This window comes from Limulus polyphemus, unplaced genomic scaffold (assembly GCF_000517525.1).
Source record: "Limulus polyphemus unplaced genomic scaffold, Limulus_polyphemus-2.1.2 Scaffold10, whole genome shotgun sequence".
Lineage (NCBI taxonomy): Eukaryota > Metazoa > Arthropoda > Merostomata > Xiphosura > Limulidae > Limulus > Limulus polyphemus.
This window is the reverse complement of record NW_013665620.1, coordinates 174,061-189,817: the sequence shown is the minus strand read 5'-3', so window position 1 is coordinate 189,817 and position 15,757 is coordinate 174,061. Positions and strand designations below refer to the sequence as shown.

Genomic DNA, 15,757 nt, shown 5'->3' with positions numbered 1-15,757 from the left:
CATACTCGAGCGACAAGTCAAGAAACAACAACAACAAAAAAAAAAACTTCGAAGAGTGATCTACTCCAAGTTTTGAAGCAAGAGTGGGCGAAAATCCTACAATCTAAAATTGACGAGATGATTCTCACGATGTCCCAAAGGATCAAGGAACTCCATGAAGCGAAAGGAAGATCTACTAGATATTAATTAAATTATAAATATATCAATTCATGTGAATATGACTGGAAAAAAATGAAATTTTTGAGCGTATCCTATAAACCACTATAGAGTAAATATATTTAATACATCGACCAAAAAACTTGTGTAATTGTATCCTGTTAAGTACTGTAAAGTAAAACCCATTTAATACATCTAGGAACAGGCGTGTCTATGTGTATCCTAGAAACTACTATAATGTACAATCCATTTTATATATCTAGCAACAAGTGTGTTTAAGTGTATTCTAGAGACTACTATAAAATACACTCCATTTAATATATTCAGCAACAACCGTTTAAGTGTATTCTATAAACACTATAAGGTACACTCCATTTACACTGCGTGATCACAAGTAAATAGACACCACCTTTTCAGAGATACTCTTGTTGCTGGATATGTAAATAGGTTGTACTATATATAGTAGTTTATAGGAAACTCTTAGATACTCTTGTTGCTGGATATGTTAATAGGTTGTACTATATATAGTAGTTTATGGGAAACTCTTAGATACTCTTGTTGCTGGATATGTAAAGAGGTTGTCCTTTCTAGAGTTCGTTTGGACAAAATTAATTCTTCGTGGATAAATGAATTTGTTGCACTTTCTAAAATACACTTTGGCACACATATAAATGGATCTATTAATGGGCTGTTCCTTCTAGGATACACTTAAATACATTAGTTTATGGTTTGATAAATGGTCTGTATAAAGAATATATCATATTCTCTGTTTCAATTCAGTCTTAATTAATTTCATTTTATTTTTCTACTAGAAACATATCTACCTAAATCTGAGATGTAAAACATTGACTCAAACAATGAAACCTTGTTTGTTCCAGCTCCTCTGCTTTAACTCATTGATAGTTGACACGGCGCCTGAAGAAATTCGTGGTATGTCCGCTTCCTTTGCCTCGTCGTTCTTGAGCGAGTTTGCTTGTTAACATCAGAACACCGTCAGAACTGAGCTGTACCTAACCGAGCACTATAAACATTTATCGTTAGAGTCGGTCAGTGTATAGCTGCGCAAACTTCAGTTGTTAGTATATTATCTTGAACAGTACTTGTTACTTTTGTCCATACATATTTTATTTTAGCTCTTAATGTTATACTTTAAAACTTTATTCCCCTATTTCTAAACTTCTAGCACTAGAAACTACGCTGAAGACTTTTTAATGTTAAGTCCTAGTGATATTTGGAGCTATTCTGTGAAACTTTATTAACTCATTTTATTTAACTCCTGCTGCAACTTAACACATTTTATAAAAAGTGACCCATTTTGTTTTAACTCCTGCAAGTATTTAGTCATTTTTGAGTTATTTTATTTAACTACACAATGAACTATCTGTGCTCTGCCCACACGGGTATCGAAACCCGGTTTCTAGCGTCGTAAATCCGCAGACATACCGCCGTGCTATTGGGGGACACACTTTTTATTTTAACTCCCAATACGTGCTAGTTAAAGTTTTTCATTGTGCAGAAGAAGGTTGAACTAATGGAATTTGGATTTTCAGTATTTAAGCTAGTAAGCCTGGGTAGCAATCTTTACTAACTAAGGTCTATAAACTTTTAATAATAATAATATCTCAACTTAAAGAAAGTAAAAATTTTGATTTACGGTTCTAAATAATTTTTCAACGTGTATAACCAATAGAAATAGGGAAAATTTGCTTTACATTATTGGGCAATAACTTAAACATGTATTCACCTTGAAATCACTTGGGTGCATTCGGATCCTATTAACACTAAAAACTTGTGACACACAATTATACAGATCAATATCCAACTTAAAACACTTACGAATCTTATTTCCCGGATACTCTGTCAATGCTGAAACACTTACAAGTCATATTTATCGGGATTCTGTATCAACGCTGAAATATCTAAGAGTAATTTCTATCTGAATTTTTATCGATACTGAAATGTATAAGGCATTTTGAAGACATTTAAAACTACCAATAAAAATCTAATTAAAAATAATGACTCATATTAATGAATATTAATAGTACACGTTTCTTAGACGTAGATGTGCCTACGTCTAAGAATCGTGTACTATTAATGTTTGAAATAAAATATCCTATTTGAATTGCACGAAAAAGTTAAATATTTATTAATATTTTGTTGTTCTATTAGCCAAAGTATATGCATAAGCAGCATGTAATTGCATGAGGTAAAAAGACATGTTAATTCACCTCAAAACATACATGCATTACGTTTATCATTAGTCGTAGATAGAAGTAAACAAAAAATAAAAAACGCACTCAAATATACATATATGTATATATATAAAACACAACAGTACGTGAAACACATATGTACAGAAACGCTAATATTGAGAATTGGCTCATTTGAAAAATAGATAGATGGACAGACAGACAGACAGATAGATAACGTTTATGAAAGTAGAGCCTTACTAAGAAGATCTAACGATATACGAATTATTTGTTTTCAAATACGCGATTACAACAAAGGCGACCGTTGATAAATCACTCATAATTAAATGTTATTTCTAATGTAATACGATCAGGTGGCGCTGCAGCTCTGTTGTCAGCCTACACTGGAAAGTCAATACCGCTTGATGTTTCTCCTTGCGCTTACCGGACCCCACACGTATTCAAATGTTTCCTCATTAGCAGCGATAGGAAAGATTTACATCAAGAAAAGAGTTAGCGAAAATATAATATTATAAACTGAAATATCCGTTCTATAGCCTAGCAAAGACAGCAGTTGTCATTCGCAAAGGTGGATAAGGTTAGAATTGAGCGCTGACAACTTCCTACCTCAACACTCATCACTCGGAAAAAGAGGGCGCCCTTAGCAAACATGTTAATATTTCCAGCTTGAATTACTTAGGTTTCCTGTTGATACTAAAGAAGAAAAAAAACAAGACTTGGAAAAATTATTTCATTGATTTGAGGACATTTTATTACTTCTAAAAACATTTCCATATACGTCAATATAAATATACAGAAAACTGACTCATCAACGAAATATGTTCAAAAGTAAAAAACGAGAAGGAATCAGCCATCAGTCAGTTATAAAAACATGCAGTCTTATCAGGAATCAGCCATCAGTCAGTTATAAAAACACGCAATCTTATCGCAGAGTCGGAGATCAAATCGTATTGCAACTGAATTGGGCGCGCGCGTGTGTGCGACGTCAAAGATTTTAATTGTGAAACTTAACTGATCTATAACGCTTATATGTATCTATCTATGTTATTCAGTTAACAAATACCAGGCGGAATGCTGGCCACACAACGAGGGTATGTTTCATACACAACTTCATATCTTGAGATATTTTCCAGTAAAGTCTAAGGAGTAATAATAATATGTTACACGCTTCCGTCATTTGTTAATGTGCTTGAGGAACCGAGTTGATTTAACTTTGCCACGGATACTCGTTTCCATATTCAGTTTCCAAGCGTGTGTTTCAAAACAAAGAAAATAATAAGTATACGTGCTATTCAAAATGATGGTAAATGTCAGATGTGGATTTCTGTAACACAGCGTTTTCCCGAAGAATTCCAAAATCACAAAGACAATATGGTTTGAAGCCTAATTAATATACATGGTAGGCAATTGTGTGATATTCCATCACACCAACACTGATGATAAATTAAATCACGCCATTTTTCACCGGCTCATTGGCAAAAACGTGACTTAAATTAACATTTGCAGTGTTATTGTGATGGAATATTACATATTTTACCTACAAAACTTGGCCAGTTTAGACATCGTAGGCCACAAAATATTTGTTAATGGTCTAGTCCTAGTTTAGTGATTCCATTATGTAAACACCCATTTCCAATCTTAGAGAGACGACGTAAGTACAAATATTACTTTCAAAGAAATCGAGACGTCGATTTCTAGAATATACATGCATGTACTTATATGTATCATTAACTGAAGTATCGAACAATTAATTAAGTGTTCGTATCCACATAATTTGAACAACTGGTGCCATATAAGTCTCGATATAGTGTAAAAGGAAATGCATTTCACTGTCAGTAACCATCAATCGAAACTGTAGTTACTTTATCTAGTTGTTGTTGTTGTTTTTGTGGAAAGCTACAGAATTGGGCATCTCCGCTCTGTTCACCACGGAGAATCGAACCCCTACTTTTAAGGCAGAACCTTAAACAAAAATTACTTAAGTGAACTCAGCATTGTGGATCACTATGTAAACCGACATCTGAGTTTTTCTTTACAAACAGAAATTCTTGCTACACCTAATGATTTTCTTGACCGTAAATATAGAGAAGCCTTATATATTTTGAAGATTTAACCACAAATTAATCGTGACATAGGATGGGCATTATGAGTGTAAATCTTTGTTTATGCACCTATAGTTTGCTTCACTTTTCAAATTATTTTTTCGTTTTTTAATTACACTTTATTTTACATGTGTTTATTTCACGTTCCGCATCTCCTTTTACGCCAATATTCAAATGATTTTTACTATAATTTTACATTCGTGTTGCGAAACATTGATGTTGCTGTACATATATATTTTTTGTTTCAATGTAAGCAATATTATCCGCGTGACCTTTTTACGTTTACACATTCTTCAGTGATTTATAGAACAAATTAAAAAAGTGTAATTTGTTACGCATTGTGAATCTGGCAGTGTAAATAGTAGGATGCTCCTGAAGAAGTTGTAGAAACAAAACGTTAAGTGAAATGAATATAACCTTATTGTGGAGTTTATGACCAATTTTCATCATACAAAATGTCTAAGTTACTCCAGTCAGCACTTCGTAGTGTGAACTCTTCTGTATTTATTCCTAAATCACATAATAATTGATTACTTAAAAGTAAATTACAAAGTACTGTCTAAGCTATCATAAGAACCTTTGTAAACTATATTTATATCTGCCAACTGGCGGCCCGGTATGGCCAGGTGGTTAGGGCGCTCCACTCGCAATCCTCTAAATTAGGGACAGCCCTCGTGTAGCTTTGCTCGAAATTCATAACAAACAAACAAACAAACAATCTGCCAACTGTTGTTCTTCAAATACTGTTTGTTAACCTTAAGAAGGTCACTGGTGAGCCAATGACCACACCGGTCTTACTACCAATAGCTAAATCCCTAGAACTTTTTATTTGTTAATAATCAAATAATGTTATTCATTCAAGGCTTTCTTATTTCTTTCTACAGCTAGTGAAACATGTGTAACATTATTTCTTGTAGATTTTTTTTTCTATGTGTGAGCATGAAAGTAACTAGATAAATCTTAAATATTCATATGATAATTTTCTTCGGCTATTACCAACGTAGACGATTCGTTAATTTTCAGTCTAGAAACACTAAATTCTATACTTGTGTCAACAATATGTAGTCAATATCTGTATACCGGATGTTATGCCATCCTTCTTTCCAAGCCATTATACATATAATAACGTTACTTACATTCTACAAAAGTTTTGTTTAAAACAACCCCCCCCCCCCAAAAAAAAAGGGTGTGGTAATTATTTTATCAGAATTAAGAGACGTAAACAAGGTATTAATTTCTAACCAGCGTTACTGAAGTCCATGATGTTACGGTTGTTAGATAATACTTAAAACCTTTATGTGCATAAATAGTATCATGTTATAAAGACTCAGAAACCAATCATTAAACGACTGTCATTTTGTTTCATCTCCTATACAAAGATCGCTTTGACCTGACCTCTGGAAAACCTACTGAAAGAAAGCTTACAACAACATAACAACCTGGGTGGCTTGGGTCTATTTGTTAAGGTTTTGATTACTTAATTTCAGAATCTGTGCTATTATCACTTTGCAGAGACTTGCGGGATGGCAACATGACATCGATAATTTACATTTGGGAATTAGTTTCAAGGGATTTAATTCCTTTTTCTTGTGCTTTTGTTTTTCAATTTCGAAATTCATGTTGCTCGTGCTTTGAAGATACAGTCAGGTTGGCAATATAGTATTAGTAGTTCACAAAGAAAATTAGTTGCAAGGGATTTAGTCCCTATTTAGTGCGGTTCCGTGTCTCAGTTTCAGAAATCCCTTCATGCTGCTTCTGCCTTGAAATTACAAGCTGGTTGGTAATAATGTAGCATCAGAACTTCATCATAGAGAATTAGTTGAAAGGGATTTAGTTCCCATTTACTACTACTCTGTATCTTATTTTCAGAATTCATGTTGCTAGAGCTTTGGAGATAGAGGTTGGTCGGAAATAACATAACATCAGTACTTTGCCACAGAATTAGATTCCACGGATTTAGTACTACGCTGGCTCTTATTTTCAAAATTCAAGACAAAAAGTAATAACATATCTTATCCTATTGAGTGAACTATGTGTTCTATGTCAAACGATCTTTTCCAGTTGTAATTAACATGAAGAAAGAGAACATAAGCAACAAGAGAAAGGTGGCGAAAAATAATAACACTTAGTTATTGAAACTAGATTTGTGGCATATGTTTCAATATGGTTACAATTACTGGCATTGTTTTTATTACTATGATACCTTTGAAACATTACAGCGATTCCAGTAGCGAAAAAGTTATATTTAACAATAATAACCAGAGTGATGTCAATATCAAAAACAAATAATGCTATAACCAGAGTGATGTCAATATCAAAAACAAATAATGCTATAACCAGAGTGATGTCAATATCAAAAACAAATAATGCCATAACCAGAGTGATGTCAATATCAAAAACAAATAATGCCATTGTTTGCTTCTCTGGCTATAAAACTTTTATTTGTTCTTTTTTTTTTGTATAACTTTCAAGCAGCCATACACGTTAGATGTTGAATTTTTGCTGTGTCAAAATAATGCTTCAAACTGGAAATATCCGAAGTATACTGGCCATTTTTCATCCTACTTTTTACAAGGTGGCATTTGGCAATATATTTCAATAAATTCTGCCCCTAATTTAAATTCTACCTTATAGCTTTACCAGAAGCATGAAGTGTTAATTTCAGTGGTTGATGATCAGTAAATTAATCTTATATGAAGCATGTCTATAATTATGATTCCTATGCAAGTAGAACATGATTGAAGATAATCAAATATATTAAATAAATTCAAAATACTTACATTATACTGGGTTAAAAGAGGCATTACAAACATAACAAATATAACTATCCTTAGAACGTGTTGACTTATTTAAGAGTAAACACTTATATAATTTAAAATATCATTGGAGAAGACAAACAACATTCAGTTTACGTCCTACAACTTACAGCAAATTAAAGTTTTTGATCACGATCGAATACAAATCCTCAACTCAACCCTAAGCTTTAACCATGTTTCTGACATAATAAGAACAGACAAACAAAAATATCTAGTCATATGAATAACATGAATTTGTATGTAGATTAACCATTATTATAATAATAATCGTCATTAGTTTTCCTCAATAAAAAAACAATCAACAAGTAACTCCCCTTTTTTCTCTCGCCCGGTTATGTGTAGAACGTTACTTGAAACGTTGCTTGAAGTGAGTAAAGCAAAAGATCGATCACAAATGTTTTCCTTCGACTTTACTGAACTAAGTATGGAATAAAGGAAATGTTGTAAGGCAACATTTTATTTGTTGGTCGCATACTGGGTATTGCCTGAGAGGAGATCACGTGGGAATTTGTTCTTCCCACAAGCTCAATAATAGTATCACTTTGATTCTTGTACGTATCAAAGACTTTGAAGTACTAAATGTATCACTAAAAAAGTTATATCCAAATGTATCACTGTCAAAATTTACATTCAAAACAGACTTTGAAGTGCTAAATGTATTATTGTAAAATTTACATTCAAAACAGACTTTGAAGTGCTAAATGTATTATTGTAAAATTTACATTCAAAACAGACTTTGAAGTGCTAAATGTATTATTGTAAAATTTACATTCAAAACAGACTTTGAAGTGCTAAATGTATCACTGTTAAAGTTACATCCATAACAGATAAAGAATGGCATCCATATTAACTATTTTGAAACAACGATATTCTGCTGTAAAACTGATATATTATGTCCGATGAGTAAAATTACAGTTATGACACTTGGGACGTTACTAACTCCTGTGTTCAAGGCTTTTAGTATCCTAGTTTCTAGATAAAGTTATAAGTAAAGACGGGATTACGCATTTTTCATAATCTCCTGAGGAGGAAAGAATTTAAAATTATATATAAACTTTATCAAACTAGCTGCAGTATCACAAAATGTTACATTTGTTCTGACGCTTACTTATATACATAATAATATGGCGAAACATAACGTTCACATTAGATGTAATTGAAAGTAGCTGAGAATTCCCTTCCGTGAACTAGTCTATATTTAGCGGGTTGGAATTATTAATTAATCTATTGGCATTTCTAGACTTCCCGAATTGTATTTCTATGAATAAAACACATTTTTCTTTCTTTCTTCTTATTGCTGCCCCACTATGGCTCAAAGGGCCATTCTGTGGGCTTATAACGTTACAAACTGGGTTTCGATACCCGCGGTGGGCAAAGTACAGTTAGATCTTTGTGTAACTTTGAGCTTAACAGCAAACAAAAAAATCATTAATACTTTTCCTTAATGGAAAAAATTACAATAATCACTCTCACAAATCTGTATCAATAGATTGTCTGCAAAAAAATTATATTACATTTGGTACAATCATTACACAATGCAAAAAATGTTAAATAAAGATATAAAACAATATAACAAATGCACTATCAAGAAATCTTCAATAAAATGCAAACTAATTTACTAAGATATTATACAATCACATAGATATACGCATATTCAATTGGGTATACATATATGTATATATTTACATATACAAAATAAAACACAAAATTTAGAATTGTAAAAGTTTTTATTCCTTTCCAGATTTTCATCTAAAGGTGTTATTCAGAGTAAAACCACAGAGCATAAAAGCGAAATACCACACACACACATGTAAAACAAAATTATATACAGACTAATCCTAGTCTTCTTTCTTCAAGTTTTTTTTTTTTTTTCAAATTCTAGTGGTTTTATGAGCCCATACTGACATATAACCAAGTGAGCAACCAATTCACAGAGAAGGAAGGGACCTACATTAGCGAATAAATACGACTAACAGAAAGTAGGTTTAAAAACCAAAGAAAAACATTAATAATACTAGGAACAAGGTAGTTAATGAAAAGGTAAATAACTCTGAGTCTTTGAGACATTGACTTTTTTTTTAACATAATCAGGACACGAAAGTAACACACGATAAGTGATCTCTAGAGAAGTTCTGTAGAAAGAACAACATGGCCAAATTTATGTAGGGTATAGTTCCATTGACAAGTAGCCAGTTGTAACCGAGCAATTACAACATCTTGATGTCAATTTTTAGTATAGTACAAGTTTTGAGTAATGATGTAGGAAACAAATTATTAGTATGCCGTCCAACAAAAGGAATTCAACCAATTTCCTGACCAGAAGAATATGAGTTTTTTATTGAGCAAATTTAAGTAATAGGAACTACATAACGGAAGGGCTATCGTGAAGCAATCAAAAGACACTGCCGCTTTTGAAGCCACGTCAACTCATTCATTTCCATGGATATCTAGACACAATTAATTCTTCAATCATTATGGGTAAAGCAGTTATAGAGAACTCAACATTCCTACAACAAATCAGAGTGATAACATGCTCCTCTATGCAAATTTATGCGAGACAGCAGCCTGAAAAAATTTGAAAGCATAAGAAAAAGCATTAGGAGTATTAACTAACCGGAATAATGTTAATATAATGTTTACAAGTTCAGCAACAAAATTACTAGAGTGATTCTGAAGACAATAAGACAAAGGTATGTCGAAGTTCTGGGCATAAACAGCAGAGGTGGTGTTTCCAGTAGAAGTGTTTTATGAACCATCCATATAAATTATCAAGTAGTCTTGAAATTGTGAAATATAACCAAGACACTTTTGTAAAATAGCTCCATTTCTAAGGAGTTCTGTAAGATTGTGGTCAACAAACCTCAAACTTCATACAATGAATAATTTTAAGAGACGAATGAGAGAAAAAAAAAGAAACTCTAAAAAGAGAATAAAAATGTCAGCACACATTACAGAAATAGAACGCGGAGTAACATCTTATCAATAGTGATAAAGGAAGAAAAGGTTATTGAGGAATGAAAGAATAGAAGTCGCAAAACGCTATAAATATTTACGTCTCCACTGACCTATCAAATACCGTTGTCGTAGGATTAGAATTGCCTCAAAATTTTCTAAACCAGATGGAACGAGTACAGTTATTATTCTCCAACAAATACGCAAAGCCTTATTTTGATGGACATATAATAACCAAATTCCACATAAAGGAGCAGAATTAAAAAGTGCTTAACCGTAATCCAGTTTTAAACGAAGTGGAATACAATATAATAACAAACGAGTGTGACTATCATCTCTCCATGATGTATCAGAGACAGCTGTAAAAACATTCATATGTTTTAAACAAGCAATTCCAACGATTATCCAGTATCATTTCAAGGTATTTTTTCTGTTAATAATTGAATATCCATCTCTTTAATACAAATTTCCAGATGTCTGTGTTTTTTTATGTGGAATAACCATACAATTACATTTCAACGTAGAAAAGGAAAACCCCCAATTATCAGCCCAGGTTTGAATAAAGTCAAAGTCTCTTGAAGAGTATGGCATATGAAACAAAGAACACATCCTTGTCTCCAAATTGAAATATCATTTGTATAGAAGCACTAAAATTAATTAGACTGGGACAAAACTTGGAGCCCTGATTAACCCCTCTAGTAAATGCTCTTATACAAGATCGAATATTTTGAATTTTGACTGCAAATGTTCGCCCATGTATATGATTGTACAGCCATCACAAAATTGTACATCAGTATTCAAGAGTATACATGTTTTCGGAGTAAACCACCAACGATAAGATCAGCGTCGAAAAGCAAATAAACGGTTAAATTCAGAATCACACCCTAATACATGTCTAGGAGGATTTTTATTACGACTACCTGGGCAAGGGTTTGAAGGGTTTGGTATCCAAGATGCTTTTCTGCTGCCTTAGTAACATTGTTAATTCTTGCCGAGTAGGCACTGACCTCTGTAACAACCATTTAGAAGTTCAGTTACCAAAGAAACAAAGTATACTTGAGAAGATGGAAGAATGGTTTGGGCAAAACTGTTAACTGTCATAGTGTGAGTTGCAACTGAAACACAATCCGACAAAGGATGCCCCTCTGGTAGAAGCTTTGTCAAAAATCAAACAAGCTTCTCTAGAAGATAAATATTTTTCTTTTCTTATTTGTTCAATATCCTTGATTTGTAGACTAACGGTTCTCAACCTGTGGTCCTCGTGCATTCCTTAAGAAGGTCTGTGGAAAGATTGCATGATTACGAAAAGGAAGCGACATAGTGTAATGATCCCACTGTGGTCCACCGAGATAAAAAAAAAATTCAAGTGGTCCATGAACGAAAAGTCTGAGAACAACCGTTCTAGACGAATTGAGCACTGTGAAAATTGTGCAGAATGTGCTCCATTGAACTTAATGGATTCCTTGAACAATCTGATGTGAATTACCACATTTAGGACGCTGAGTCCTACCTCGACACTAAGGAGAAATATGTTCAAAGTGATAACAGTGAAAACACTGTTCCGGATTTTGATTTGAGGCCTTACAGAAAAGTGTTCAAAACCAATACTAATGTGAGTGAGTAAAACTGATCCCTCAAAATTGATTATAACATCCGAAATATCTACTGGTCCTTCTTTTCCTTTCCTACTCCTCCCCTGCACTTATCTCTGGTGACACTCCAGAAAGAATTTTTCTGCATCCTCTATTGGATCATAGCAACTAGGCGAACACAAACCATTTACCTAACTGAGACACTTGAAGAAAGGTTTGGGCAGAAGCGTAGGATTTTACTTCCACAACTAGAATCCCTCACCAGCAAATTTACACACTTCATGAACTTCAGAAACTGAAATTACTTGCTTCAGAACTCGAGCCCAAGTCATTTGATTGCATTTATTCAGGTTAACTTGAGTAGAGCGTAATAATATTGCTAGGTTTCCTATTATAGACTGATTATTAGTACTAGCTGGGGCATCCGTTAAGGAATGAAAAATTATATAAGAAACAATGTTCCCCTTCCTTCTTTTTTTCCATTAAATCCATAATGACTTCATTAGATGCTTATTGCATACCCTGCTTTGTGGAAGGTAATAATTGATTAATTTAACTGATTATGTCTATTTGTTTTGTTTAAAGTTAAACACAAAGCTACAGAATGGGCTATCTGTGCTCTGCTCACCACGAGTATCGAAACCCGGTTTCTAGCACTGTAAGTCCGCAGACATACTGCTGTGCAACTGGGGGCAATTAAGTCTATGAAAAGTAGAAAAGTGCTCTATTTCAGGATGTTTTTTTATGTAACTTTCTAGAGCAAAAATTCTAAATTCAAACTAATTCAACCATGAACAAGGATTCTTCAGTAAATAACACTGAGTGTATTTATCTCCCAGCTCTGAAGCCGTTTAGAGCATGGGCAAAAGTGTGAAAAATCCAGAGGTTCAGTTAAGGTTAGATTATTAGTTTAAGATAATTAACACTAACCTAACTGCTTAAATTAGTAAAGAATAAAATAAAAGAATAAAGCAAATATTACTAAGAAAACCGCATAAAGAATAATGATATAAACTTAAAAAAAACCTTCATCACTCATTTAGGTCTCTTAGGCCTACTTCCTACCGCAATTGCATGTTCCTAGCCATCTTCTAATCCAGTTTGACTTATTACCAATAAATTACAGCCCACTTCAGAAAGATAGTCGAAACTAAAAAAACTGATGTGAACCTAATCAATAAAACTTTCCTTTCTAAAGAACCAACTTTGGTGCAATGTTGTTCGTGGCGTCCTCTAGGCTTTAAATACTACTGATTAAATGTTGCTCTAGATTGTTAATAAAATAATTTTTATACCACTATCTTTAATTTTTATTATTACAGAACCAAAAATGATATACTTAAGAAAAGATCACAATAGTCCACCAAATCTATCTTTTTTTTACGTTTATTAAAACACTGGTTGGCATGTAAAGGACAAATTGGAAGATTTCTAACAAATGAATTACGTAAATTCATCCTCATTCTACAGTTTCTGTTTTCCCTATATGAATGACGTTACAAATAGTGCCTTTTAAAACATATATAACATTTTTATAATTACCATCAAATCTCCTGTTGACATTGAAATTCACTTCCCCAGTTGTTCCCTTAATTATTTTTTTACAAATTTTAAGCAACCCTATAAATAATTTACAGTTACTTTCATTACGTGAAAAACTTCCTTTTCGTTGATTAATAATATTCTAATTTTTGATAATTAATAATCTACATAAATTCTTATTATGTTTTAACTGCAATAACTTCTGATTATTAAATAGATTCCTGATGTTTTCATCAACCACATAGTTTAATTAGTTATGTATATATTTTAAATTGATATTATCTGTAGGACAATGCGTAGTAACAAAGGAGATGTTATGTTTTTTAAGGGTTTTTTCTCATTTTTTAAAAATTACTTTTAATTAAATGTATACCTCTTTCAATAATATGAACAAGATAATTACACGAAGCTATAATTACTAATACAAGTTATTAGTTCATATTTTCCTTTTACTTCCAGTCTTGTATTTTTATTCTGATCTTAGTTTTACACTTATTACACGAATATGTTTTAATTATAATATTATAAATACAAAAATCTTCGATTGGTAGAACAACAATAATTCATATAATTAGTTCTTATTTAGTTATCCAATTCTGGATCTTTTGAAATATATTTGATGCTTTGAGGATCCTTTACGCTAATTATTTCATCAAACCTGATATATAGACACACGATTTCACCATTTTGTATAAATATCACAAATTCGTTTCAAGAATAATTTGTAAGTATATCCTTAAACAGTTAATCCAAAAGTGATTCACTAGTTCACTCATTTCTTGATGAACCACCTGAGAAATGTTAACTGGAAAAAAAATATATAAATGTCATAATTTGCAGCAACGCAATATCACTATTGACGACATATATCCACTGTGTTACTTTCCAGAGAAAATGTTCGTATTCATTAAACCTAAATATCTTATTGTATGTCTCTCTCTATTGTCTTAGCCGCAAACAAAGTATTAATGTGAAACTCTAATCTAAAGCATTAAAAAGTAAAATAGCGTTTTTTGTATTTATTTACAAGCAACAGTGGGCGCTCTTAAACAAGTTATTCTAGTTTTTACTATTCAAATAATACCATTTTGAATGAGCCATTTATATAGTTTATTAACATCAAACTGTAGAATCTTCATAGCATTGATAATTTCGTGCTCAGAGCTAAATTAGTATCTCGATCGTTCGCAAAATATAAGGAACTTTCTATATTAATATCAGCTATATTATTTATATATATAAATTGAAAAATAATGATCCTGAAATATAATCCTACGGTAAACCGGTTGAAATTATTATGATTCACTGTATGTAAACTTATTTTAGTTAGTATAAATCTATCTTTTAAATAACCAATACAACAATGTACAAACAGCCCTCTTATGCTACAATTATATACATTTTAAAGTAAGATCTTACGATCTAATGTGTTAAAAGCCTCAATAAAATATTAAAAACTACATAAACAAATTTACCTTTCTGTATGTTACTAATAAGTTCACGAGAAAAAATATATAATAATTCAGTAGCAATTGTATTTTTCTGAAATCCTTATTGATTCTTATTAATCTATAATATTTTCAATATTTGTTAAAGAATTAGCAACATTTTTCTCAATTATTCTATTAATATAAGATAAAATTACAATTGATCTGTAATTAGAATATTATTTCTGTTTCCCCAAAATTTAAGATCGTTCTTATGTTGTAAGTTTTTAATTTACGAAATATTGAGCAATATTCAAGTAAAAAATATATTAATTTTATTAAACCCACAGTGGACATGCATTAAAGATTTTTTAATCTTTATAAGGAATTAGATATAGTACTTAAATCATTCCGTGGTATATAAATAAATGTACTACAGATTATTTTTTAATATTTGTATCAATAGTTAATACTACACATTAACATTATTTGCTATTTGTTTAACTGTAAAACTGTTTTGGCATATTACTTAATCAACATTTACTTTATTTATATTAATATATTTTCCATCATATCCTCCTCTTTTGTATAATCAATTGTAATGAAGTATTCGTAAAGTATTGATCCTTTTAAGAATAAAACAGAATACCCCTGACACATAAAATTCGATTTTAAATGTTCACAGTAAAGGCAATAAACTAACTGAAATGATTAGGAATGCTGAATATAAATATATTCATTTTTTTAAGAGTCACCCTTGAATATACGGATATCTTAACAAAACACAGACAATCCATAATTTAAATTTAGCTGGAGTAAATTTGCTACACTTGATCTACACATGGTTAAGAGAAATGTTGTATACAGTACAATAGTTTTTAAACCTAATTAACTAAAAAAACCCAGTAAATTAGATGTGTTGTGACCAGTTATTTAGGTGCACATTTTGATCCATATTTA

The 15,757-nt window shown here is 31.8% G+C and overlaps 1 protein-coding gene across 1 annotated transcript in view; it reads right to left on the bottom strand.

The window, feature by feature from the left end:
- Positions 1-6,880, bottom strand: part of LOC106478293 (paired box protein Pax-1-like) — a 16,352-nt gene extending 9,472 nt beyond the window's left edge. Inside the window, exon 1 of the mRNA XM_022382120.1 lies at positions 6,672-6,880. Within this exon, the coding sequence (XP_022237828.1) occupies positions 6,672-6,880 (209 nt within the window). The remainder of the gene's footprint in view (positions 1-6,671) is intronic.
- Between the last annotated feature and the right edge of the window lie 8,877 nt (positions 6,881-15,757).